General features: G+C 47.7%; 1 protein-coding gene across 11 annotated transcripts in view; it reads right to left on the bottom strand.

Moving 5' to 3' along the window:
- The window catches only part of SAMD11 (sterile alpha motif domain containing 11), a 217,826-nt gene that overhangs the window by 110,278 nt on the left and 81,092 nt on the right, over positions 1-26,456 (bottom strand). For 8 of the 11 annotated variants that reach the window (XM_084651899.1, XM_084651902.1, XM_084651898.1 and 5 more), the window contains one exon: positions 8,055-8,233. The exons of the other annotated variants lie outside the window; for them this stretch is intronic. In XM_084651899.1, the coding sequence (XP_084508025.1) occupies positions 8,055-8,233 (179 nt within the window). The remainder of the gene's footprint in view (positions 1-8,054; positions 8,234-26,456) is intronic. 11 annotated transcript variants of the gene reach the window in all.

The following is a 26,456-nucleotide window of genomic DNA, read 5'->3' as shown; positions in this document are numbered from 1 at the left end:
AAAACACCACACTCGAGTGCACAGAGGAGATGCTGCAGATGTGCAGTTTGGGAGCAAAAATACACGCAGCTGTCACTCATGATGCTGCTGTGTTCAGAGGGTTGGAAAGTCACAGTCAGCCCCCCTGTGCCATTATCTCAGCGCCCACCACTGACAAGCCAGAGCATGTGGCTGTGAGTGTCAAGTGCATCATGGGAAGTAGAGCAGCCTACTGATTAAAGGAGGGTGGGCCTGGGAATCGGGAGTCCTGGGTTTCATTCCCTATCCTGCAGCGAACTTTTTGTGTGGCACTTCAGTTCATCAGGCCTTGCTCGGTCTGTCCATAAGGCTGCGATGACAATGATGGCTACCTCTTTGACACGCTTTAGGATTCCCAGATGACAGATACTACCTAAATAAAAACCATCAGCGTCCCTATGACAAAACAGGGGCACTGCAGCAAGGATAGAGATCCAAGAACCCACTGTGGGATGTATAAAGGCCCTTGAGGCCTGGATTTGATTTAATCTGATCTCACTTTTCCCCTGGTCCCAGCCCGGTACCCATGTCTTGCTCAGGAAGAGATTTCTCACCGTTTATCATTTTTTATCCTACAGTATCACTGTGGAATAAGGAGCCATTTCCCCTCTCTCTTAAATATAAGTCCTCATTAGATCAACTGCAGCTTCCTGGCACTCTGGACCAAATCCAGCATTTGCTTCCCAGATGGATCTTTTATTTATTGATTGATTGGAGTGATTGTTATTAAGCAGCAGGCAGATGTGACAAAGGAGGAAATGCAGGGAGGAAATCTCAGGCAGAAAGAGAAAGGAGGAGCAGAGCAAACAATTGCTGCGAGCACCACGTTACACCACCAGCAAGAGGTGGGACCCCCCCCCTCTCCAACTGGTACCATTTGTCACAAGGATCAGGACAAGGGCTGCAGAATCCAATCCAACCGACTGGCCCCAATGCTCTGCCCCATTCCTAGCTCTCTTCAGCAGCTACAAGTTGGCAACAGAACCTGCTCTAAAGATAAGCCAGTTCAGTCCATTTCCCGGGGGAGCCAAGCAAGATCTCTGGTACCATCCGCTAGATGAGGCATGGAGGCTGGATGTCGTCGAGTCAGACCATGACACTGGACCAGTGGCAGGCCCGCTGACTAGGCTCTGCCAGAAGGGAGGCTGCATTGCTACATAGCCACTATCAGGCGGCATCACAGGGGCAAAGGCAGGGGAGGAAGAGGAGAGCGGAGTCTCAGACAAGGCACATTGTCCTGAGAAGGTTTTGCCTCGCACCTGACGGCTGTATCACAGGCAGGTGCATGCAACAGTTATAATAGGGGGCCTTCAGTTTGAACTTCAATCGATTAGGGAGTCAAAGAGCAGCAGCCTTATGGGATGTCAGAAATAGCTTTCCACTTAGAGAGCGAGGCATCAAAAGGGCTGACAGCAGCTAACCATTAAGGCTTACTGGAGATCAGCAATCTTGCTATTAGAAAATGGAAGCGGAGTGAAAACGGTGCCATGAGCTGGTTTTCTGGGCCGGGGAGGGAGAAGAATGAGTCTGCAGTTAAACGCCAGCGCACCATGTGCAGCAGGACCGAGAGCAGAGCTATGCAAACTACAGCTGAGTAGAGAGAGAAAGCTGCAAAACATCTGTCCCACTCCTTCTTGAATCAGGGTCTCCATTTCAAAAGGGACTTCCTAGAGGCACAGGCATCGGTCTTCATTAGAGCCATGCCCATGGTCACAGGCCCTTCTCCTTCTTCTGCACTCCTATTCCTCTCAAAACCAGCTTCGATTTCAGAACAACATTTGGAAAAGGATCCGGCCCACCACGTGGGCTCATTATGCAATCTGCTCCTGCATCTGCTGCTCTCATTCCTTTTTCAACAAGAATTTCATTGGCATTTTTAACCGGGCGCAGCGATTTGAGCCTATCCTGCATGTCACCCAGGCCAAACTACATATTTACAGGTAGCCAGTAATGGTTCCTTTGGAGCATTTGTAGCTGGTCAGGTCAAAAACTTTTACCGTTTTTAACAGGTGCTTAAGTATTATTGCCTCTTTTTATTAGTCATGCCATTACGGCCTGTTGGAGAATTACCCACATATGTATTTCCACGAGCAGTTACACAGCACATCATCTCAAAGCTCAGAGGCTTTCATTAGATCTCTTTCCTTTCCATCTTAAGAGAACAGCCAGCATCTAAAAGTATTAGTTAAATTCTCTCATGCCCCTGTGCTCAGCTGCCTGGTTTAAACCAAATAGGAGCTGAGGCTTGGTTTACATTTAAAACTCATCCTGGCATGGCTATGACGGGCAAAAGTCTGAAAAATCCACACCCCCCAGCCAGCACAGGTAAGCCAACAGAAACGAGCTCTTGTCCACCTAGCTAATGGCGTTCAGGGAAGTGGTGTTTCTAAACCAGCAGCACGCTGCACGTCCATTGGCACGCACTGTGTGTCTATACGCCAGCATAGTTATGCAGACACAGACTCTGTCGTGCAGACGCTGAGAAACCTCCTGTTAATCCTTCTGCTGCTTTACGGTTCCTATAATCCAGCACCTATGTAAGTATTGCCACTCCTGTTTGAAGGGCCTGTGGTAGCTATCCACAACGGTATGACTCAAAGGCAGTTTCAGCCCTAATTCTAAACTCCCAGGCTTCTGTTGGTTTAAGCCAGTCTCTCTTAACATTATGAATTCGGATTCTCCAAGCCGTCTAAGGGAGTTGGGCGCCACACTCCCACCGAATCTCAGTTGAAGCTGGTGCCCAACCTCCCTTAACTTCCTTTGAAAAAACACGGTGATAGTGTGTTCGTGTGCCGCCATGACAGACTAGCATGAGAGAAGGGACCAGTGTGGAGAGGTTTCAGCTCAGGTGCTAAGAAGGGGCAGCTTCGTCAATAATTCATCAAACATGGAAAAGGCTTCATTTTGCCTAAGTCCCAATTTAGCTCTGGCCTACTCAGTGTTTGTACCTGTGCAACTATTCAGTTGGGGGTGTGATCTATTACCCAACATAATTATGCTGGTGGAACCCCTTGGGTGGATACAGTTATGCCTGTATAAATGTGCCTTAAACTGGTATAGCATACTTCCTTTCCTGTACGGGAACAGGCTAGCGACACTAGTATAAAGCACCTGCCTACTGATATAACTGCGTCCACACTAGATGCGTTGTACTGCTTTAACTAAACTGAGATAGTTAAGGCAGTACGACGTGTGTGTGTGGAGAAGTCCCTCGAAGAGCGAGGCTTTCTGCAACCAAAGGCCTGAAGCCATCGCTCCCTGGCACGTGGATGGCCGCTGCTGGAGAGTTTACAGTCAGCGCGTCAAACGTTACAGCAGGGGGTCTCAAACTTTTCCTTTTGAGCCCCCCCCCCCAACATGCTATAAAAGCCTCCAAGGCCCACCTGTGCCACAACACCTGTTTTTCTGCATATAAAAGCCAGGGCCACCATTGGGGGTAGCAAGCAGGGCAGTTGCCTGGGGTCCCATGCCAGAGGGGCCCCCGCGAAGGTAAGTTGCTCAGGCTTCGGCTTCAGCCCCGAGTGGTGGGCCTTGGGGCCCCGGGCTTCAGCCCCATACAGTGGGGCTTCAGCTTTCTGCTTTGGGCCCCAGCAACTCTAATGCCGGCCTTGCTTAGCGGCCCCCTGAAACCTGCTCGCGGCCCCCTAGGGGGCCCCAGGCCCCTGGTTGAGAAGCACTGCATTACAGTAACAATCCCAGCACAGGAAGCTGGCTGGGAGAGAGAGGATTTGAAACTTTCTGTTTCCCAGATGCAGGGCATGCTCACAGAATGCTAATGTAAAATGTGTGAAGCAGGGCTCACGATGTCTCGCTAAAAGATGCATCAACTCACCTATAACCACAGGTCACCTGGATCTCTGTACAGGGACCCAAGCTCATGTCAGTTACCAGGTCTGGTTTACTTAACTTTGTTATATGCACCAAAAGCAACTGCTGAGCATCTCTGACTCCTTCCAACACCTCCTTCCGCAGATGTTCAGTAACGTGAGGGATCAGGACCTAACAACATGCTCGCAGGCAGAGGCGTGACCTCACTGGCTACTTTATTACACCATCTGCAAAAAGACCCCTCCGTCCTCGACTATGTAAAGGGCCTGCAGAAAAGCGCCCATGGTGCAAAGGAGATGGCAAGTCACCATCATTACAAACTACTGTTTGCAGAATTAATAACGGGATATTTATATTTGACAGTGTACCTTTCTGCCAGGGCCTCCCAGCACTTTCCAAACATTCAGGAATCTTTGCAATAGTACTCCAGCAAGATTGGTAAATATTATTGTACCCGTTTTACAGAAAAAGGGTAGGGGCTACTTTCTTGCTGATACAGCCAGAGGGGTGCAGAGATGCAGTGGCCAAGCAACAGTGGCTACGTATACTCTCCCTATGTAGCACAGATGACTTCAAAGAGTGCTCAGCAGCAGCACCGACTACCCCTTTAAGAAGTTGCAGCATCCACTCCCCGCAGTAGCAACCTCAAGCACTAGCAGGCACACATGGGTTGGGATGGCAGGACCCTCTGCCACGCCCCTAATCTGCCCAGCCATATCCCTTCTGCAATGCACAGAGCTGACAGCTGCACTAGTCGATCCTCCTCCACCATGCAGTCCAAGAGCACCAGAATCCAGACATCCTGCTCTTAAAGTGCACCCACAAGGAGAACCATTGCCTAATGTCCCCTCGCGTGCCAGTGGCAAAGGCTGGACCAGAACTCAGGAGACTGAGCTCACAGACCCCTGTTCTGCTCACTAAGCACCATTCCCTTTTCGTTAAACATGGCAAGCCTTCCTGGCACACATTCCCTCACATTGATACTGGGGGTGGAAGGAGACGTTTCATAAAAGTGAAATCGGAAACAAAAGCATTCAAAACAACAGAGAGAGAAACACACTAGGACTGGCTTCATTCTGACCTCACTCCCTTGCGACCACAGCTTGGCATATTTCTTCCTCTCCCCTGGAGGCAATGACACCTCCGCCCAATCCGTCACCACTATGGGAGGCTGCAACAGGTGAATGAAAACAGGACGCAGATGGCGCACCAGCTGTCATGTCTGTTACACAGCTAGCCTTTATGATGAGGACGTTGGCCTCCCTGAAACCAGGGTGACCATGCCCTCCTCCCTCTCCACTGTGATGCTCATGACGAGAGAGCGAGCACAGCAAGCACACGTACACTGCAGCAGAGCAGTGACCAGAAGGGATCCAGCTACTTTCTACCCATTGCTCTCCCCAGAGCCAGCCCTAAGCAATGGCACCTGCTACCCCTCTGACCCACAGCTCCACCTGCAGACGAGCTCTGGGCAGCTCAGAGGCTTGCGTCTTTCACAGAAGCTGGTCCAATAACAGATATGACCCCACCCACCTCGTGTCTCTAATACCCTGGGACCAACACGGCTACAACAATGCTGCAAGTTCCATCTTTGGGCATTCAAGGCCAAGGGGTGGGAGTGGGTGTAATGTGCGCTTTAAAGGTGTAAGAGCTAGAGCATTAGGAGATTCCTGAAGGTGAAGGTGTGAGCAGCAGGTGCCTCCTGGTGGGGTATCGAAAATGCACTCTCTCTTTCTGGTGATTACTGCATCCATCACTGCAGTGCCTGGCCACATTGGAGCCGCCTCTGCCATTCTAGCCCTTCATCAAGACATATGCGAGAATAGCTCTGGGACAGGACAGAGAGCACAAGGTCTCTCTGTCTCTACACAGACACACCCACATAGCAGCCAGACCAACTTTACCAAGCTCTCTTTCACCTCCACGCTTTACTCCCCCTCCACCTTCCAAAGGTCCCACCTTTTACAACAGATTCCCTGGCAAAGTGTTTGTGTGCAATGAATTAGGCTACATATTCCCTGCAGCCATTTTTTGCTCGCCACGAGGAATCTCCAAGGCCCGGGCTTTAGGAAGAATACCACCTTCTGAATACCACCTTCTGTGACATCAGGCTACAGGCCTGATCCTGGGCAACAATGCTGCAGCATCGACCCCACCCCCCCCCACTAGCACAAATGGGGCCCAGACTGGGCCCCTAGAGGGTACCAGAGTCTGCGACTACTCTGGAAGGCTCCAGAGAGGTACTCAGCGCAGGCAGCTCCGGCTAAAATGCTCAGCTCCTCTCAGAACGAAGCTCTGTCTTAGCAAGAACTGCAGGCACAGAGGGCCTCTGATCCAACTCCCACTGAAAGCCAATGGAAAGAGGATTGGGCTGGTCTGAAAGTGAAAAAGCGAATGCAATATCCCCACACAGCCCCTCTACAATGGCAGCAAAGTGGGGTCAAAAACGTCTCTATGGAATAAACAGGATTCAAAGTAACTGGAAAGCATGATCCTCTCCGCCTAAGAATTCAAAACAAGGTTTAGACTGAGACCTTCCAATAAACTGATCAAAAAAATGGAAGGAGGGGCAGTGAAATGGTGAGCGGAAGGACCAGGAGCTAATGACAATTAAGGAATATTTTTTTCTGCATTTCCTAATAAACAAGGCCAAGCAATTACTGTAATTAAAGATTTAAGATAAAAGCACTTTATATTTTGGGGGCCCTGAATATCAATTAAATATTTATTATGTTACTCACAATCCTAATGAGAAAGCCTAGCATTGTAATTTTTGCCGAATTAAAAGCATAATTAAAGGAGGGTGGGGGTGGGAAATTATGGTAGCTTCTTGGGACTATTTAGCCAGGTTCGTGTGTGTACGCACATGTGAGAGAGAGCGCGCGAGATGCACCTGCCCCTCTTCCAATTAATAACCCTTGGCCAGCACCGTTGACCAACTACTGTGATGGGTGAGCAACTCTTGGTTATAGACGGGCTTCACCCGAGGGGCCAGGCTACTCTTTCGACTCCCTTATTCCTGAGATCGCAGTTGTTACACGTAGCGGTTTCTGCTTGGAGGAAAGGGGAAATGGCTTATCTGCTCAGGAGCAAGAACGCATAAAACACAGAAAAGCAATTACATGCCTTCAGTTTCCACTCCTCTGTTTTTATAGAGCTTGTCTGGGAATCTGAGCGATTTTATGCATTAGAGAGAGATGATGATCAAAATGAGTAGCAATGACATGCATGGGGGGGGCCAAGATGCAGCCGCTCGGGATATTTATTTTCCTGTGGTTGTAGATCCTATAAACAACATATTTCTCCGGAGGGATGCAAGAACCCAAAGTTCTGCAGCTGGATACCAGGGGCAACGAGGCTTTTCACGAGAGCCAAACTTAGGGGATACCTAGGTGTGACTTACGATTTTCAATTCCCTTTTCAGTTCTGCATCAGTTTTAGGTAGGAGGAGTGCACACAGTACAGAGAGATGTTCAACACACACACACACACTTTCCTTACGTTTTACTGACTATTTTTAACCCACAGCTCTTTCAACACATCTACCGTAATACTTACCATCACATTCTTCAGGCCAAGCCTGGGATTTTGTCTTTAGCAATCTGACATTTCCAATTAGGAGCATAAACACCTCCCTCCCCCGCCTGCCACTGTTCTGTTTACCAACACCCAAAAGTTTTTAAGGGTTCTAGATCACCGCGGTCCCGTTAGGACAAACTGGAACGTAGGGCTAGATCTTCAGCTGGCGTGAACCCATGAAACTTCAGCATCTTTATACCAGCTGAGGATCTGGCTCCTAGACTTTTGCCACGTTCTACCATCTGTGACTGAAAAGGCCCCATGCAGCACAGTCACTGAACACTGGACGGAGGGTCAAATGAGATTATCGTCTAACGGCCGAGTGCCACTAGTACGAGGTAAATTCCATGGTACATCTATTGAAGGCTCCATAGACCCTCAGCCTCTCCAAACAGGAGTGAGTAGGTCACAGTAAGGAACACAGAGCAGGAATCCCCCTTCCACTCTTTGCATATAACGACTATATATCTGCTACATCTACACTTTCATTTCCAATTCAGGAGATGATGCCAACAGGCAGCCTTTGAACTTGAGCTTCCCATGGCAGCTCTGGCACGGTCCCATGACCCGCCGTCAAGTGCTCTCCGTCTCTGGGCTCGCAGTGCCACCATCCCACAGCCGGAAAGTACCTTCTTTTCATGATACTGATATGCAGATCCTCCTCCTGCTTCACCTCAGGGTGTTGACCATTGGCCTTGTCACTCTCCTCGCTGTCGTCGCTATGTGAGAAAATGGAGGGCAGCTCTTTCTTTGGGAGCCTGGTGGGAGGCAGAGGGATTGTTCTCTTCTCGGCCAGGCGACCCCGGTTCTGGCGAGCAGAAGGAATTGGCACAAAAATCGGGGAGAGGGAAGAGAAGGAGAATTTGATTAGGCAACTCAGGACCAAAAAGCTCTCCTCAAAATTGCTACGTTGTGAGAGTCAGTGCCCAGTTAACACGGGTGTGAAGGTTCAAATACAGGTGACTTTCAAGGGGGTTCTCATGACTGTCCCACTCAGCACAAACTTGCTGCAGCTCTAACAGGCAGACGCTTCCCATTCCCTAGGCTCTTCCTGCTGGGCCAGGTCAACAGGAGGGAAAGACAACAGCAGAGCTAGGGCCCAGCCCACCTCTCTCCAAGAGATTTCCTACTACCTATATAGGATAGATTTTATGCATAAGAGGGGAGACTCCCTCCCAGCACCAAGGCTATGCTCCAATTAAGTTCACCCTAAGCCCTATTTTGACTGAAGTGGTGCATAAGGGGAGGGTGGGGAGCCACCCCAGACACACACAACCTCTTGCAGGCTTTCGACACTGAGGTGAATTTCCCCCAGCCAGAATACCTACAGGCCTGACCCACCCCCCGAACTCTCAGTGACTCTACTAGAAATTCCCCGCACCGTCTGATGGCAAACTCTGTCCTTCTGTAACAGCAAACAGTCTGTACTACCGCAAACGTGAAGCTATCACCACAGCGGTTTTCGTTGTCCTTTTCACACACCCCAGCTGAACGGGATGGATTTTAACAGAGGAAGGAGCTTGTGCAAACTCTCCCAGGACAGTCCTGCCCAAGTTCGTCAATTACCACGCAACTCTTGAGAAAGCCAAAGTACAAACAAATAGACTGAAAGCTCTTGAGGCAGGGACTGTCTTTTTGTTGTACACGTGTACAGCACCTGGCACAACGGGGCCCTGGTCCCAATAATCTCATTTACGACTGGGGTAGTGTAACCCAGTGGCTCTCAACCTTTGCGGACTACTGTATCCCTTCAGAAGTCTGATTTGTCTTGCGCACCCCCAAGCTTCACCTCACTTAAAAACCACTTGTTTACAAAATCAGACATAAAAATACAAAAGTGTCACAGCACACTTACTGAAAAATTGCCCCCTTTCTCATTTTTACCATGTAATTATAAAATAAATCAATTGGAACATAAATATTGTACTTACATTTCAGTGTATAGTGTATATAGAGCCGTATAAACAAGTCATTGTCTGTATGAAAATTTTAGTTTGTACTGACTCCGCTAGTGCTTTTTATGTAGCCTGTTGTAAAACTAGGCAAATATCTAGATGAGTTGATGTACCCTCTGGAAGACCTCTGTGTAGCCCCCGGGGTACACGTACCCCTGGTTGAGAACCACTGGTGTAACCCACCGGTGAGTGTGTGCCACAGGTCCCCCACTCTGTGCCTGATCCACAGAGGATGAGAGTTTGTTATAGCCCTGGTTAGGGAATTTTGGCTTTTTAGCTCAAGCTGTAGAAGCTCACGCTTCCTGCTCAGGAGCACACTGATTCACTCCCAGGTCCATCAGGCAAGATGGCAACCATCACATTCGCACACCCGGTGTGAAAGGGGTTTAGGAGACCTGAGACAGACCGATACAAAGCTAAGATCCTTGCCCTCTAGAGCTTAAAGTCTAACTAGACATCAACATAAATACAAGATTAGAAGGGGAATCATGAAAGCAGTGAAGTGAAGCAGGAGTCCTGTGACCTCCCTGCATGCATGCATGCATCATCTTCGGTGGGAAAGGCAAGGCCTTGTGGCCCTCTCGGCAGGAGCGTGCTTTCGGGAGGGACTTGCAGAGAGAAGAAGGTGAAGTGTGTCAGGCCAGGTCAGATAAATGCAAAGCAACATTTCCCCTCACAGAGGTTCACAGAGGCTGCAGCTCAGACCTTCCAAATAATCCTGACAAATGAAATGCTCTGGAAAAGCAGGGGAGAGCTACTGGATAGCTGAATAAACCTCAATGTAAGTCTTTTTTCTTTTTTTTCATTAAATACATTTCAAACTTTTCCAAGAACGCCAAATGAAAACGTCTCTTCTGCGTCTGCCACTGACTTTCCAGTTATGTTAATTAAGAGGAGCCCTGATCATGGCAACAATTAGCTACATCCACCTAAAGGTGTAACCCAAAGGAGGCCTGTTAGCTTCCCATTCTCATGCATTTCAGAGCCAAAGCAGCTGCTATGAGCAGCAAACATCAGGGGACAGAGAAGCAATGGGTCAAACTGGCCTGAAAATGGGGGGAACCTTCATACGTAGGAGATAAGACACTCCCCAGGAAGAACATTTTCAATTTACTTGCAAATTATTCCTGGGGCAGGGTGGGAGGAACTGGGAGTGGTGAGTAAAGAGGTGGTGGTGGAGTCCAAACCCTTGTGGAACAGCAACAGGGCAAACCCCTCTAAGTCCTTGGACATCCCAGGCTTTGTACGGATCTTGGGACATGCTGCAGCGGGCAGGATGGCTGTTTGATTCCCAAGTGCCCACCCTCGGCTGCAAAACAGCACATTTGCCAGAGCTGAGTGAGTTGGTCTGAAGCCTACATGAGGGGGTAGCTCAGGGGCTTCCAAGAGACGATGCTACAGACAACGGCTGTCACCCCAAAAACCACACACCTACATCAGCCTGCCTCCTTCAAGATTACAGGAGACCCAACCACGTGGTTCGTACAAAGAGCAGTTTCTAAAGTCTATAAGGCCTGGAGGAACTTGCCCGGGAGGCTCTGCTTCCCTCACCCCAGACACCTTCCACAGGCTCGGGGCTTCTCCTCCCCACTTGGCTCCCTCCCGCTCTACTGCATACAGTTCTCTGTTAGCAAATCTGTACAGAGCTCAGCTTCTGTCTAAAGCGATCCTTCGTAGCTATGGCGTGTGTGGCGTGTTCTGTGAAAGGGTCCTGTTTGCACCTGGCTCCAGTCACGCTGAAAGGTCAGGGCTGAAAATCAGTTGGCTATATCATCCCAGAGCTTTATATATTTTCCTGAAGTTGCAATTTATCATAACAATTAAAGGGGGTGGAGAGGAGGGTGTGCAAATTTCCGCGGCAAAATAATTGCAATATGCTCTCTGCTGTGACTTCGCAGGCTAAAGAGAACAGCGCTGATCAGATAATAAAAACCATTTTATGGCCATTACGGTACCTTAGAGCAGTTACCAGGTCTCAGTGACTGCTCAGGGACTCATCAGACCTAACAAGAGTGAGAGTGCGACAGAAAAGGAGGCACTAAACCTACAGAAAGAGCCCACCAGGCCATGAACAGAACTAATGGCCTTACTACAACACAGGTTCTTCCAACATTTATAATACTCTGCACCTCTATAAATTCATTCATTTCACTTAAACCCCAGGACAAAGTGTGGTTCAGTGGCACCCCCCATCTCCTCCCCCAAAGTCACAACTGCATCTGACAAAAGGCAAGCGCTCCATTCCTACCGGCTTAAAAGTGATTTGAGAGAGACTCTCTCTACTTAAAAACAAACAAGCACCCAATGACAGAAAATATCCACTAGGCTTCGAGCCAGGTCTAGCTACACCTGGACTGTGCTCTCTTGTTTGATTTGCTCAAGTGGCACCCAGACCTGATCCGAAAAAGGGACAACCTAGTTGCACTGAAGGGCCTGATTCTCCACTCCATTGTGCCCACGTAATTGCACTAAAATGGAATGGAGTCTAAACTGATGTTTAAGCCCATGTGGCGGAGTGAAAAACGGACCCTGAGTATTTAATTTTAAAATGCCTAAACTGTGCTACTGAAAACTTACTAGAATGTTAAAAATGAATTGCAGTGTTTAAAGTTTTATTTGTACTATTATTCCATTGAGGGGTTGTTTTCTGTTTCTCCCAGGTCAGGCAATTAAACAGACTGGAAGAGTCAATTCTGTCCTTTAGTTTTGTCAGTTTCCAATCAATTTCACTTTCTTAATCCATGCAGGGGTATTTACTAGTGGACATAAACTTGCATTTATATTGGGTATACAGGCAACTACAGGCCTGACCCAGAGTATGCTTCAATCAAGGGGACTCTTACCGCTGATTTCAAAGGGCTCTGGATGAGGCCCTGGGTGAGTAAAATAGAACTGTTAATCAACACACTGGGCCTGATCCAAAGTCCACTAAAGACAATGGAATTGTTCTCTCTCGGATCAGATCCAACATCCCTTGTCAATGCCATAGGCGGATTACATCAGCAAGAGGCACCTGTGCAGGTGAACACTGTTAATACAGGTACCAGCAGATACTTGGATTCCGAGTGGTTCAATGTCACAAGTGGCAGGTAGTTAAGCATGAATTCAGCAAAGCGATGCTATGTGCCAGTATGCATTCAGAAACTGCAATGGCATTATTATGTATAGGTAGGTAGGGGCTTTATAGATATTTGATGGAGCCTCGGCATCTTGCAACTAGGAAGGCTTGTCCATGTGGCAGCAGGATTATGTGCAGGTCTCATACATTAGCAGGAGGCTGCAATAGTTGAATTGCAAACACTGCAAGAGAATTTTATTCTTTTCAAAACACACTGTTCCCCTTTATTTACTTTTTATATTCATAACATGATGAACGCTGGGGTTTCTGAAAGCCCCCTCGTGCATGCCTACGCCAACCTCTCAATGTCCCTTTACAATAATTTCTTGCATCAGAGCCTTGAAAAGCTAGAGAGTCCAGAGGCCTCTCCTGTAACTCTACCTTTGTAGGGTAAACGCTCCACGTGCAGCAGGGTCCTGAACCCCAGCAGTTCCCGTCAGAAACACAGGGCTTGTAACTTGCAGCCATGAAACCCAGGCCCACATGCTGTGTGTCTTCAGGGAATAACTCCTTGTCTATCAGCAGCCCAAGTTCAAGAGGACACTTTTCCCCCAACCCCTTTGTGCTATTTCTCGTTCACCCCTGCTCCTGTTGCAGAGCTGCATATGTCACCCAAGCTCACATTACAACTTTGGAGGAACAAACACTTAGCCTAATCCACGGCTGACATAAAGGATGATCTATCTTGATGGTCAGAGTGTCACTTGAGCATTACTTGTTACTCCCAGAGTCGTCCTGAATTTATATAATGGCCCCTGCTATCTCCGCAGCAGGAAGGCAATGCCTCTGCTAGAGAAATGCAGAGCACCCAGTGAGGTGTATGAGTTTTTTAGCAAAGGCAAGAGGCGAAACTGAATCAAGCCCTTCAGAAAAGTCTCAATCGAGACTAAATGAATTCACAAGCAAAGCTGAATCTGGAACTACCTCCCACTTGCATCTCATTAATGAATGAAATCACTTTATTTATCTCCTATAGCCCAAGGACAAGAGGACACCTAGAGAAACTGAGGCAGCACAGTTAAAAATGTACTTTTTAATCTGTGGAACTCACTGTCACAAGATATTATGGGAGCTAATTACTCAGTAAAGGATTAGATAGCCTTGCAAATAAAAATACCACCAGCAGTTATGTGAATGAGGATAGCAGCTACTAGAGCAATCAACTCCCAGGCTTCAGCGTGTAAACAGATAACGAGCAGAGCTCAGGAAGAAAGTTCCTTCCCACCATGGTTAAATATACATGCTGTATTAAAAAAAGCAAGTGATGGGTTTCTGAAAAGCAACTAGCCTTCATGTGAACATACACATGACAGACCAGTCTAAAAATGGCAATGTGGCTTTTTATTCCTCTCAGCCAGAAGTGTAGAGTGGTTACCATTATAAAAGTCAACATTTACCAACACTCACTGCAGAAGGAGTGTCGAGCTCCAGCAGTTAGTTCCCTTTAGAAATACCTTGATTCCCCTGCACAGTAAGTGGTGTCTTTTTAATGGGGACCAGAGCTCTAAGTAGTGATCTCTTAAGGAGCTGCCAATTTCTGATTCATATTAGAAGGTTCCTTGGGGTAGTGCACAGTACCTAGAAGGAACATGCCTCCCAGTATTACTCAGCAAGTCATTTCATTTTTCAAAACTTCTCTTTTCCCAGCCAGTCCTCCCCGTTCCTGTCACTAAGCCATTCTGATTAACCACCAGGTGCTATGTGAAAAGCCACAGGTCACTAGGGAGTGGGGAAGTGAGGATAAGGAGGGAAACTCTCATCCTCCCATACCATGACAGAAATTTACTAAAAACATAGAGATTCTCCGCATTACCCAGATGCCTTTGTACAGATGATCAGCAATCACTAAAAACGTATACATCCACTACGCAGCATGTACAATGATACTTCTACCAGTGAGACCGGCAACTTGAAACTCAAATCTCCCTCCCCTTTAAATACTTCCCTATCCCCCCAATTTTCAAATGTTTGGGGGAACAAATTAATTTTGCAGTGTGTCTTAATCAGATGCGGGCTATTTCAGATCAAAGTGGGTCAAGAGGAGCAAAGCCGAGGGGCCCATACAGAGAACACCTGGCCAGCAAATCCCACTTGTTTATACCACAAGGGCTCCAGCACAAATGCCCCAGCGGATCTTAACTGGGACAGTTTTTATATTATGACCCCCAACTGAGACAACAGTCACACCACCCAGCTCCTATACAGCGCTTTCCAGCCATAGATCTCAAAGTGCTTTACCAACAAGGTCACTGTCATTATCCCCATTTTATAGATGAGGAAATTGAAGCACACAGGGATGAAGTGACTTGCCCAAGGTCAACCAGCAGGCCAGTGGCAAAGCTGTGAACGGAACTCAGGCCAGTGTTCTACCCCGTAGGTACCCCTGCCTAGAAGCCCCAATATGCTACATGCTGTACACACAGATCTACAACTGTTTCTGTATCGCTATATTTCTCTAGAAACTGATATAGTTAAAGCAGTACAACCCCCTGGCGTGGACACAGTTATACCAGTATAAAGCTGCTTAATATTAGTATAAACCTCATTTCCATACCTGGTTTATTCACCTTTATACCAGTGTACATTTCTCCACATTAAGGGCTGTTACCAATTTAACTATGTTGGTACAAAATCACACCCCTAACCAAAGTAGTTAAACCAGTAGAAAAACCGCATGTAGACTAGATGGTAGTGAGAGGCAGTGACAGGCCCAAAGAGCCTACAACATAGCTAGGGTGGAAGAAAGGACAGGTTATCACCCTCGTTTTATAGAGGGGACACAGATAATAGTAACACGGAGGTTAATTAAAGCCCTTCTACACAGACTGATTCCAGTCGTCAATGGGTTAAGCACCAGCCACCCTAAAGGCTAATAAGAGCATTACGGCTGTTGCACAGTTACCATACAGGTGTTGTCCCAGGGAAATCATCCCCAAAAAACATATGGTTTAAAAAAAAAAAAAAAAGTCATCCAGCCGTGTGCTTCCAGCACAAACACTGACTGAGCGCAGAGGAAATCCCGTCAGAGCTAGCACTCCCTTTCATAACCCAAAGATTCTCTCGCCCTTGGATCGAGGGGGGAAAATAGACAATTTCATCCTTTTTTTGGTGTAATTAGGAAGTCAAACATTTCTCTACAGCTCTCAGAATGATAAGCTCTGGACGCAGAGCAGAATCACCTATGTACTATCAGCTTCTTTTTTCCCTTTATACATTGCTTATGATTATTTTTGCAGGTTAAGATATGGACTAATGAAACCCAGCTGGAATTTGAGTCAATATCCCGCTATTTCCCACTCACACCCCACTACCCACCTAGCTGTTCCCGTGCCAGTCCAGCTGCCAGTCATTCAAACTTCACCCTCCTAGGATCTTTTGATACCATTAATTGCTTTCACTGTCTTATTTTTTAAATCACAGGCAGTCACTTTCCCCCCATGGCCTCAGGAGATAGAAATTAACATGAAATTTAAGTCCACAGCTTACCAAAGGTTAAAGCTGCAATGGCACTAAAAAGACAAAACAACTTGGGAACAATTGTACCTGAGTGTACCAGAAGCCTGCAAACAGATAATGGTTCTGTTGTGGAACAGAAGGAGGAAGAAGAAGAATTATGATAATCTTTCTTCCCTTCCAGAGGGTGGGAAAGGCTCTGGCTCACCATGGCTAATTGAAGTGATCAGAGTTACAAAATAAAACCACTCTACACCTACCCATCCCAACTCCCATCCATACTCTTCCCCCGGAGCTGTGTTCTCCTTAGGCAAGAATACAAAAACTGCAATATTGCATAAGAGCTCTGTGAAAGCCTGCAGATGGAATGACTGGTGGAGAGTGCAGAAGTTGGGCTGGAGGGCAGGGTTAGGAAAGGTTTCCTGCCCTGGGAGCTACTGCAAGGAGGTCAAAACAGCTGAACGCCCTGTTGTGACATTCAAAGTCAGCCAGAAAAGGAAAGATTCCTCCTAGAAAGTCCCTGGTGAGGATTTAATTGATCCCAGTGCCGCAAAGGCCTCTGCTACACAAGCTGCACGGCAGAATCTCAATGCAAAAAACTAATACAAAAGCAAAGCACTCGCCAGTCCACATTGACCGCAAGGCAAAATCTGGACATCTGACACTACAGGGAATTGACCCAAACAGCTGAGCAGGTGCAGTCCTTGTGGACGACACCTCTTCAGCATCAAAACTAGCAACATTTAAAGACACACGCACAGAAAAGCAGTATGCCTGCAAATATGTAAGTTCTGCTCACACTGAAGGGCCCAATTCTCTACTCCACGGGTCGGCAACCTTTCAGAAGTGGTGTGCCGAGTCTTCATTTATTCACTTTAATTTAAGGTTTCGCGTGGCTGTAATACATTTTAACGTTTTTCAGAAGTCTCTCTCTATAAGTCTATATATCATATAACTAAACTATTGTCGTATGTAAACAAGGTTTTCAAAATGTTTAAGAAGCTTCATTTAAAATTAAATTAAAATGCTGATCTTACACCGCCAGCCCGCTCAGCCCGTTGCCGGCCTGGGGTTTCGTTCACCTAGGTCAGCAGCGGGCTGAGCGGGGCCTACGGCCGGGACCCTGGCTGGCAAGGGGCCGGCAGCCAGAACCCCAGACCGGCAGCAGGCTGAGCGGGGCCGGCAGCCGGGACCCAAGACCAGCAGTGGGCTGAGCGGCTCAGCCCACTGCCAGTCTGGGGTTCCGTCCGCCGGCTGCTGCCAGCCAGGGTCCCAGCTGCCGGCCCCACTCAGCCCGTTGCTGGTCTGGGGTCCCGGCCCTGTCCACACAGAGTAGGTACCTACTTTCTCCCTGGTTCTGGCCCATCCTCCTCCTCTCTCTGCACTGAGATGAGGGTGGGAGTGCACTGAGAACAGGGCTGGGGGTGAAGGAGCAGGCTGGGAGTTGGGGTGCAGGGTCTGGCCAGGAGCTAGAATGAGGGAGGGGGCTCAGGGTTGGGGCAGGAGGCTTGGCTGTGGAGCACTTACCTGGGCAGCTCCCATGTGGTGCAAGGGGCGCAGGTGGGAATGTGTGGGTGTGTGTGCAGGAGCTCCCGTTTGGTGCTCAGGGTGGGGGTGTGGATGTGGGGGTGCAGGACAGGGGGCTGGGGATGTGTGAGGAGGGGCAGGAGTCAGGGCAGGGGGCTGGGGGTGTGTGGGGGGTGCCAGAGTCAGGGCTAGGGTTGTGGGGGGTACAGGGGTCAGGGCATGGGGCTGGGATGTGTGGGGGGTGCAGGGGTGAGGGCAGAGGGCTGGGTGCGTGTGAGGAGGGTTCATGGGTCAGAGCAGAGGGCTGGGGTGTGTGGGGGGTGCAGGGATCAGGGCAGAGGGCTGGGTGTGTGTGAGGGGGGTGCACGGGTGCTCCCAGGCTCATGGCAGGGGGCTGGAGGGGCTATGCCAACTCCACCCCCTTCCCGCTTTTACCTCTCCCCCTCCGTAGCAAGGGCCGTCAGCTGATCGGCCGCAGGGAGGGAGAGAAGGAGGGGAGGGAACCCTGCTCTCTGGGGTAAGAGGTGGGGGGGGAGGGGGAAGCTTGCCTGCCCTGCAAGGAGAAAGCAGGGGGCGGGGGCGGAGAAGGGTGGGCCGGGCCAGATTTTTAATGGCACGCTGCTGTCCCTCACCTGCCATAGACCCCCTGCTCTACTCCATTATGCTCGTGTAATTGCACTAAAATGGAATGGAGTCTACACTGACGTTCAAGCCCGCGTGGTGGAGTGGAAAAGAAAGAAAGAAGCTACAGGGTATACTTTTCCCCCCACCCTCATGCGTAGCTGTGGGAAACACACGGAGTCGAGAGGGAATTGGTGGGGCAGGGGGCGAGGAATAAGATCTGTGTGTTGCCACTGCTGAGAGCTGAAGAATGCTAAATCTGTTCCATATGTGGAGGAAATCCTCAAGTCCAGACCGCATTTCTTTCTCTTTTTATTGATAATAAAATTTGGAGAAGGGACAGGAGGTTCTGAGTTCTTGGAAGTGATTTTAAAAAGCCCAGCCAAGTTGCTTTAATTAGGGAAATGACACAAGAAAAGCGACTAAACATCCCCCCATAGGATAATTAACTGTTCTTTCGCCCAGAGTTTGCAATTAGGCTTGGCTGTGATTAATATGAACACCTAAGGAAGGGTCAATTCGGTTTCAGAATAAGCCTATATTCTCCCCGGGGCCTTCGTTAAACGTTCTAGACCAGTGGTCGGTCTACCATGTTGATTGTTTCGATAGCAAATCCAGTGTTGCAGCAGCAGCAGCTCAGATCCCAGGCGCTTACCCACTTCACCATTAAAACAGGGGTCACAGATAGAACAAGCTGTCCAGCCCTCCTGCCTTATTCCCTGCTCCAATGTTCAGTAATGAACAAATGAATAAAACAACAGTCAGCAGCTTTCCAGAGCAGCTATTTTCTGCCTCCCTGTCAAATTCAGTCCAGCTCCTAACCTGATGGCTAACACGTTTATTATTTATTACTTGTTTCCAGAGGCACCAAGAATGCACTAAGGCGGTACAAGCACAAAAGCAGGCAGGGCCCCGATCCCAAAGCGCCTCCCGGCAAGGGTCATCAGCAAAGCAGGAATCCCAAAGCTGCACGGCAGCAAAGACCTCCTGCTGCTTGACCTATAGGAGGAACTCAGCAGCTGGCAGCAGCAGTAGGCTGTTATCCTCTACTGGCTCAGCCATTTTAGGAAGACTTGACCTGCACACTGCCATCCTGTTACACTTTAAAAAGCATCATGTCATCTATTCTTGTATCTTCTGGGCCATGTCCACCGATGCATATTGGAGCTGGCTGAGAGGCCTGCGAGAACGGGTTGGCTCCTGACAGAATTTGTTAACACACGATGGGGAGGGGGAGAGTGTGTTTCCTTTCCTTCTGATTGGATTTTAAGCAACACACACATTAATGTAATTAACTCAGGGAAGCCCTATGGCCTGTCATACGGGAGGTCAGACAAGATCACAGTGGTCCCTTCTGCCTTTATAATCTATGAATGGTAATAAACATCAGAAGAAGGAGGTCCCTGAGGCAAGAAGCATCTGCTTCACAGGCATCTCAGGGCTTGGCTGCCCCCAGCCCAGTTAGCGTTATGTAGCTTTGAAACCAAGCTAAGCTGCACCAGCATCTCTCTCTTAGGTATGAGTATGGCCTCCAATGCTGTAGTTTCTGAGCACCTCACAGTCTTTGCTGCATTTTTTGTCGTAGCACCCTGTGAGGAAGAGAATTATCATCCCTGTTTCACAAAATGGGGTCCTGAGGTCAAGAGAGGCTATGGGACTTGCCCAAGGTCACACAGGAAGTCTGAGGCGGAACAGGTAATGGAACCCAGGTCTCCTAAATCCCAGATTAACACCCTAACCACTGGGCCAGCCTATTGCTTTTTAACATCAGTTCAACAAGCCTGCACGAGGGGTTTGCACGGGTGCAGTTACACCCACGTAGCTAAGCCGAAGCCAAGTCTCTCCTGCAGTGCAGACAAGCCCTTGGGTAAGTTTCCAAACACAGGGAGAATAGGCAATGAGACAAACAGGTGAGCAGGAATTACAGCACGCTAGGCCACGGGGACTTTTTCCAGTCTTGGGATTGTTTGAAGTTTTCTGCTTTGGGCCTAATGAAATAAAAAAACACTGGGGCTGACTGGAGACATACACACACACACACAGTCAGCCCGTCAGATCCCACTTCCAGTGAGAATTTTATCTCCCGATCACAGATAAACATCAAAATGTAGCAAAAATATTTCCCCTAGGCCCATAGGTTCAGGGAATAGTCTCTCAGGCAAACTCTCTCTATGCCTGGTCCTGGAGCTGCTACTGCAATGTTCCCTCCCCACACCCATGCAAGCCTGAGTTACTATTAATTCTCTGTTTGCTAGAAGAGGTGGTTGCCCCTGCGCCCTGTCACATGGCCAAAATGAGAGCCATTCACAGGAACAACACCCTTTCTTCCCCAACAATCTGGGGGTTCATATAAAACAAGACCTTGATCCAAACCAGTCCTGGTTGTTCCCATCTCTAATGAAAACCCAATTGGCAGAAAGGTTTAAAAAAAAAAAAAAAAAAGCAAAAGGAGAGGGAACCTGAAGACCTGAGTTCTAGGCTTGGTTCACTGCATGACCATGGGCAAGCCATTCCATTGCTCCATGCCTCAGTTTCCCCACCTATAAGAGAAGTAATAATGCTTACCCAACTTTGTAAAGAGCTTTGAGATTGCCAGATGAAAGGCACTGAATAAGGACAAAGGATAAGAAAATCCAGCCCTCCTTGTTTTTTCTAACACTTGCACTCATGCTTCCTTCTATATTTGTTCTTCCTAGGCCATCGTTTGAGAGCAATATTTACACTGTTCTCCTACCAAAAGTGGCAACTGACCATTACGCTGGCATGCCCAATAGCTGGAATGAATCCTGCCCAGCAAATGTTTTCAAAAGGAGAACTCTGTTCAAAAGCTATTTTTCAAATTTGCGGGAATATTTTTTTTCACACCATTGTTCATAACAGTCAAAACCAAAAACCCGTTTCCTTCCTCGAAGGTGTTTTCTTCCATCATGCGTGCAGGTTGGTTTGTTAATACAGACTCCCTCGTAAGTGCTGGGCTGCTTGGTCTGAAGTTTTAGGTAGGTTGAACTTTGGGATCAATCTACTTTTGAAACTGTCAGTTAAAAAAAAAATTTTTTTTAAATGAAGTGACGGCTGGAAAAAGGGGACATTTCTACATACCTGACAATTTATTTTCTCATAGGGGCTGAGATCCAGAGACAATGTGCGATTTCCGGTGTTATTCTCCCCCCTCACAGCAGCATAAGAATCCTCCAGGTGACTTATGCCAAACTTTCATAACTATCACAGGAGGAGTCTTATTGGCTGCAGGTAAAGCTTGTTGCATGGCAGATTTAATGCACCTTGAGGATGGCTTACACCTCATAACCCTTTCAAGACCTCATCACCAAAATGCACCAGAATGAATCAAAACAAAGAATCCGATTGCCTCCGGGGTTGAATCCCAGAACAGAAATACCCTGTTGCCCCATGCATGTCTGGAGAACACAGCTGAATTTCCTTAAGTTGTTGAGGCTTAGGGCACAATGACAGAAGAGCAACACTTGTTGGTCCAGGAGAGGGAAAGAAGCTATCTTTTCTAGATGTTTTAGAGCTGGACTAAGAATAACTTCATCTGAGAGACACTGAGAAAAGATCCCTCCTCAGACAAAGCTCTCACCTGTTCCAGCAAATGCTCCAACAGCCATGAGGAACAAGCCACAGTGCAAAAGTGGATACGCCTCCCACTGATGTAGGTGGGAACTGCACTCACTCACACCAAGTGATTAATTTGATCTGGTATCACTAAGGTCCTGGGACTGCAGGGTTTGGGACTGCAGATCAACTCAGTTGGCAGTTAGTTTCATTCTTTCCAGATGCATAGATTCCAAACTTAGAAGGGACCATTTTGATCAGCTAGTCTCCCCTCCTTCATAGCACAGGTCAGAGAAATTCCCTGAATTAATTCCTGCTTGGACTAGAGCAGATCTTTTAGAAAAACATCTAACCTTGATTTTAATATTGTCAGTGATGGAGCATCCACCACAATCCTTGAAAGAGAAATACCATCTCACCCCGGATGGGACACGGATTGACAATCCCTGGCTTAGGACGCCAATGCCTTATCCATTAGGTTGCCGTGGGCAGACAGATGGAGTACCTATACAGTAAGCTCTTCTCAAATACAGCAGAATTTTTCAGGGTTCACGGAATGGCATCGACCTTGACCATGAAAACTGGGAGCCACGGGTCCAGTAAGAAGTGACCTATCTAACCTTCTCTTCGCCTCTGTTATTATTCTGGCTATTCGTGGCAGAAAAGGAAGAGGTGGGAAACGCTTACACCATTACTGGCCGCACACAGCCCAAGAGCAAAAAGTCATCTATCTTGTGCGTTTCCTCCTCCTGATGTCTGGAACGGTCTTGTACTTCCCTGCCGCTCCTGGATGCTAGTGAAGTGTATCACAGGGAAATTCCACATATTCGCTCTTTGGCAGAACATCTGTTGGTAGAGTTCCCATTCTCCTGGGGGGAAGGCCTGTCTGTTGGACCGATCTACTGAACGATTTAGTTTTGTTTGGATATAAGTTGTTTTTATTGTCATCTTCCTCTTCCCCAGCCACAGTAGCACATCTGAATCATTTCTTGATGTAGGACTGAGGTCTCTTTGCCCCCTTGTCAATTTATATAGGCCACTGCGGTCCTGTCACTGGCCTCTAATAGGATACCTGCTATACTCTTGATGTTCCTAGTGCAGAAAAATGTTTTGAAGTCATTGCTGGCTGACTTCAGTATGCTGCAATATGACTCTCTTATCTGCCTTGTCACAACGAGCATGCCATTCTGGCATACTATCCCAGAAGCCTGGTATCCATTGTTATTCTCAAATGAGCCTGGATCAGTTAAAGGTTGGTCTGACAATAAGTCAGTTTAACCAGCTGCCATACAATAATTTAAAGGACTTTCAAAGGCTGCACAAAAATTGTCCCCTGTGGCCTAAGGGCTAGTCTACAATGGAATAGCTGCAGCGGTGCAGCTATACCCGATGCAGCTGTGATGCTGTCATACGGCGAGTGCGGACGCTCTATCCCATCGGCGTCCTTACTCCACTTCCCCGAGTGGCGGTAGCTATGTCACGGGGAGAGCTTCTCCCGCCAACACAGCATTGCCCACAACAGCGCTTAGGTTGGTGTAACTTACGTCGCTCAAGGGGGTGGCTTTTTCACACCCCCTGAGTGACTTGAATTAGACCAAAGTAAGCCCTACTGCATACAAGCCCTAAGGAAAGAGATTAAAATATTCTGAGCCGAAGAACGGACCATTACACCATCACCCCTACAAGATCCCATTAGAAGCAGGATCTACGTTACAGTGTTTCATCTAGAGAGACAGCGGTGTGTGGGAAGAATTCCCAGATTCCCATGAAAAATCTTCCTCCCAAGAGGGTAAGATTCCCTTGAGACACATTTAGAAGAGCTCTCCTTGAGCTGTATAATGGACCCAGCAGCTGTACATCTGTATTGTTCTGGAAGTGATGTCTTGTGAAACGATTCTGCTTTTACAAGTAGGGCATCTAAAAAATGAAACATCCGCACGCTTTCCTTTCCAATGGGGAAAAGGCTTGGGTACCAACAATCGCTCAGCTGGCACAGGTAATGATGGTTTGCTGCAGCAAATCTGATGATGCCATAAGTGTATGATGAATTGCAATTATTCCTCTTGATAGCATAGAGAAGAGGCCATCTTCTATTGCCATCCCCTTTGTGAAATGGGGGCAATCCTTGATATAGGAACCTTCCTTTCTTTAAAGGAGCATTCCAAGCAGGAAGATCTCTCACTGGTCAGTATTCATGTGTTTCTCTGGGGTCTACCAGGTATCTTGTTCTCCTGTAAGGAATGGAGCGATTGCTCTCAACTTGGGAGTAGATGTTTAACAATGCTCCAAACTTCACTAAGCACTTCTGGCGCTATAGGCGAGGTGCTGAAACACTGGAGGAAAATCTCTGAATTCTTATAGCCTTTGTGGAGGACTTCTAAGGACCTTCTGTCTCTCTTGTACAACCAACTCAAGAGTTACAATAAGCCTTCCCACTGTGAACATCTTACTCTTTGCTGGAGTTTGAGGACTCACCCGGAGCTTCTTGCTCTGCTTCTGAGCTAACGTGTCGTAGGAAATATTTCCAGACACCCAATCAGAGAAAAAAAGACAAAATGGTCACCTCTCTGACTGTGGCTGATATTCATGTGCCTTACCTTGCTACCTGTGCTGGCTCCTACATGTCCTATACCCAGGAGGACGTTTCACTCTCTTGAAATCTAAAAAGTTTCCATAATAGTGTGGTCAAGCAAGTCCCTAAACAATTTTATTCCATCAAACGGGCCTTGGACTAAATTACCCTTTGGATATAAATTCGGTATCTGAAGCTACGAGCCACAAATTCCTTCTGGCTGTGGAGGTGAGGGAGCTGGCCACAAAGTGTGGGGACCTGGAACATAATCGTCTTGTACTACATGAGGCCTCATAAACGAATGACAAGGCAGACTTGTGAGTTCTTTACTTGCTTAGAATCTTGGGTTTCAATCTTTGAAGGTGATGCGAACTTTACCCTGCTCAAGGCTGCACTTGTACGACAGAGTGGCTCTCAACTCCACTCCAGAGTCACTTCTCAAGGCATTTTCAACTTCTTTTTTGAGGGGGTGTGGGAGGTCAAACAATAAAATGATTCCTGGATCAACCACAGACTTCCTGTGTGGCCTTAGACAAATGACTTGACCTCTTTGTGCCTCCGTTTCCTCATCTTAAAATGAGGTTAGTGACACTATGTTTTTTTCTCCCATCCTTTGTCGTATTTACTATTTAGACTGTTAAGCTCTTTGGGGCAGGGACCATTTCTTACAGTGTGTCTGGCTTAAGGGAGCCCCTGGCTTCTACTTTAGTACAAGTAAATCATTTTAAAAACAAAGTGAAAGCTGCTCAGAATCTGGAGGTGATAGCTGTGCTTATCGACAACAGCAATATTATTTGTAGAAGCTGTAAAGAAACAGAGGAATCGGATTTGTGAATAGAAGGAAACACTTCCCATTTATTACCTTCCAGCACACATTATAAAGCTTGAAGGATAATTTGTAACTATAGCTGGAGCTCTTCTGTTCTGGAAATAGCCACTTGGAACGCCTAAGCTTTGTGGGGGGAGCTCAGGAGTGGGGAAAAGCGTTTGTCTTTTGGAGCTACTCGTTTTCAAAGGCTCTTTGGAAGAAGCTCGAGGAGCAGGCTGGATATTACTTCCCGCAGCGGTCCCATGCTAAATAATCTGTGCGTGCCTTCCGTTAAAAGGAGGAAGCAGAGAGGTAAGGCCAGAACCTCCAGTCGATGTAAATCAGCACTCATGGAGCTACGTCAACTTACGCCAGATGAGGCTTTGGCCTCAGATGCTACCTTCTTCTAAGGATAAGCAAAGTTTATGTTATTTTTCTTTGTATTTGAATCCCTTCCCTCCCTCCCGCTCCCTCACTGAAGAGGCAAGGAGCTAAAGGACACTGTCTTGTACATTTCCCCTTCCCCTTTAGAATCCATACTATAGGACTTCTTGGATAAGAGAAGAAGTGACCAAAGGACCCCCACACACCCCCTTGGGAGTTAGCATTTCACTCCAACGTTTGTCCCATCAGGACTAAGCAAACACACACTTCCCCCAAGAATTCAGTGCGGGAGAGGAGAGAGAATTGCCCCTGAGTTTATACTTTTATTTTGTTGTGGAGAGACTTGCTGGAAGTATTTTCTTGGATGTTCCTCAGACTCATGCTCTCCGCTTATGGGCTGCTCCTCAGAAGACACGCTGGGCCCAGCCTCTGCTTGTCAGACTTTTCAACAGGCAGAACTGGCTTCGGTGGGGGACAGGGTGCAATTTTCACCTCCTCCCCTGCCCCTAAAGGTGGTTTTTCCTTGTTGGCAGCCTTTGCTGTGACACAGGGCAATATTTATAGAGGTGAAAAAGCAAAGTGAAACATTTCTTAAAGGGAAAAATATATATATACACATTGTTCTTTTAATAGAAAGAGAAGCAATAGCCCTCAACCAAAGATCTCACTGTGCTTTACAAAGGCCAATTATCATCTTAATTTTAGAGGGGCAAACTGAGGCATGGAGCTGTTGAGGCCCAGATTTTCAAAAATGGCTACTGACTGAGAGTCCCTCCATTTTTTTGGGTGCCTAGTTTGAGACCATTTGAAACTGATTTCCAGGTGTGCTGAGCACCCACAGGTCAAGTCACTGGGAGTTGTGGGAGGCTCAGCACCTTTGAAAAGCCAGGCCTAAAGGAGTCTGAGGCTGGGCTGCCAAAAAAACAGGGTGCCCAAAACCCATGGCCAATTTGAAAATATGGGCTTTAGTGACTTGTCCAAAGCCAAACAACTTCATCCATGGAAGAGTCCGGGACAGAA

This window comes from Lepidochelys olivacea, assembly GCF_965140295.1.
Source record: "Lepidochelys olivacea isolate rLepOli2 genome assembly, chromosome: 18".
Lineage (NCBI taxonomy): Eukaryota > Metazoa > Chordata > Testudines > Cheloniidae > Lepidochelys > Lepidochelys olivacea.
The sequence above is the reverse complement of the archived record's forward strand: the minus strand, read 5'-3'. Positions and strand labels throughout refer to the sequence as shown.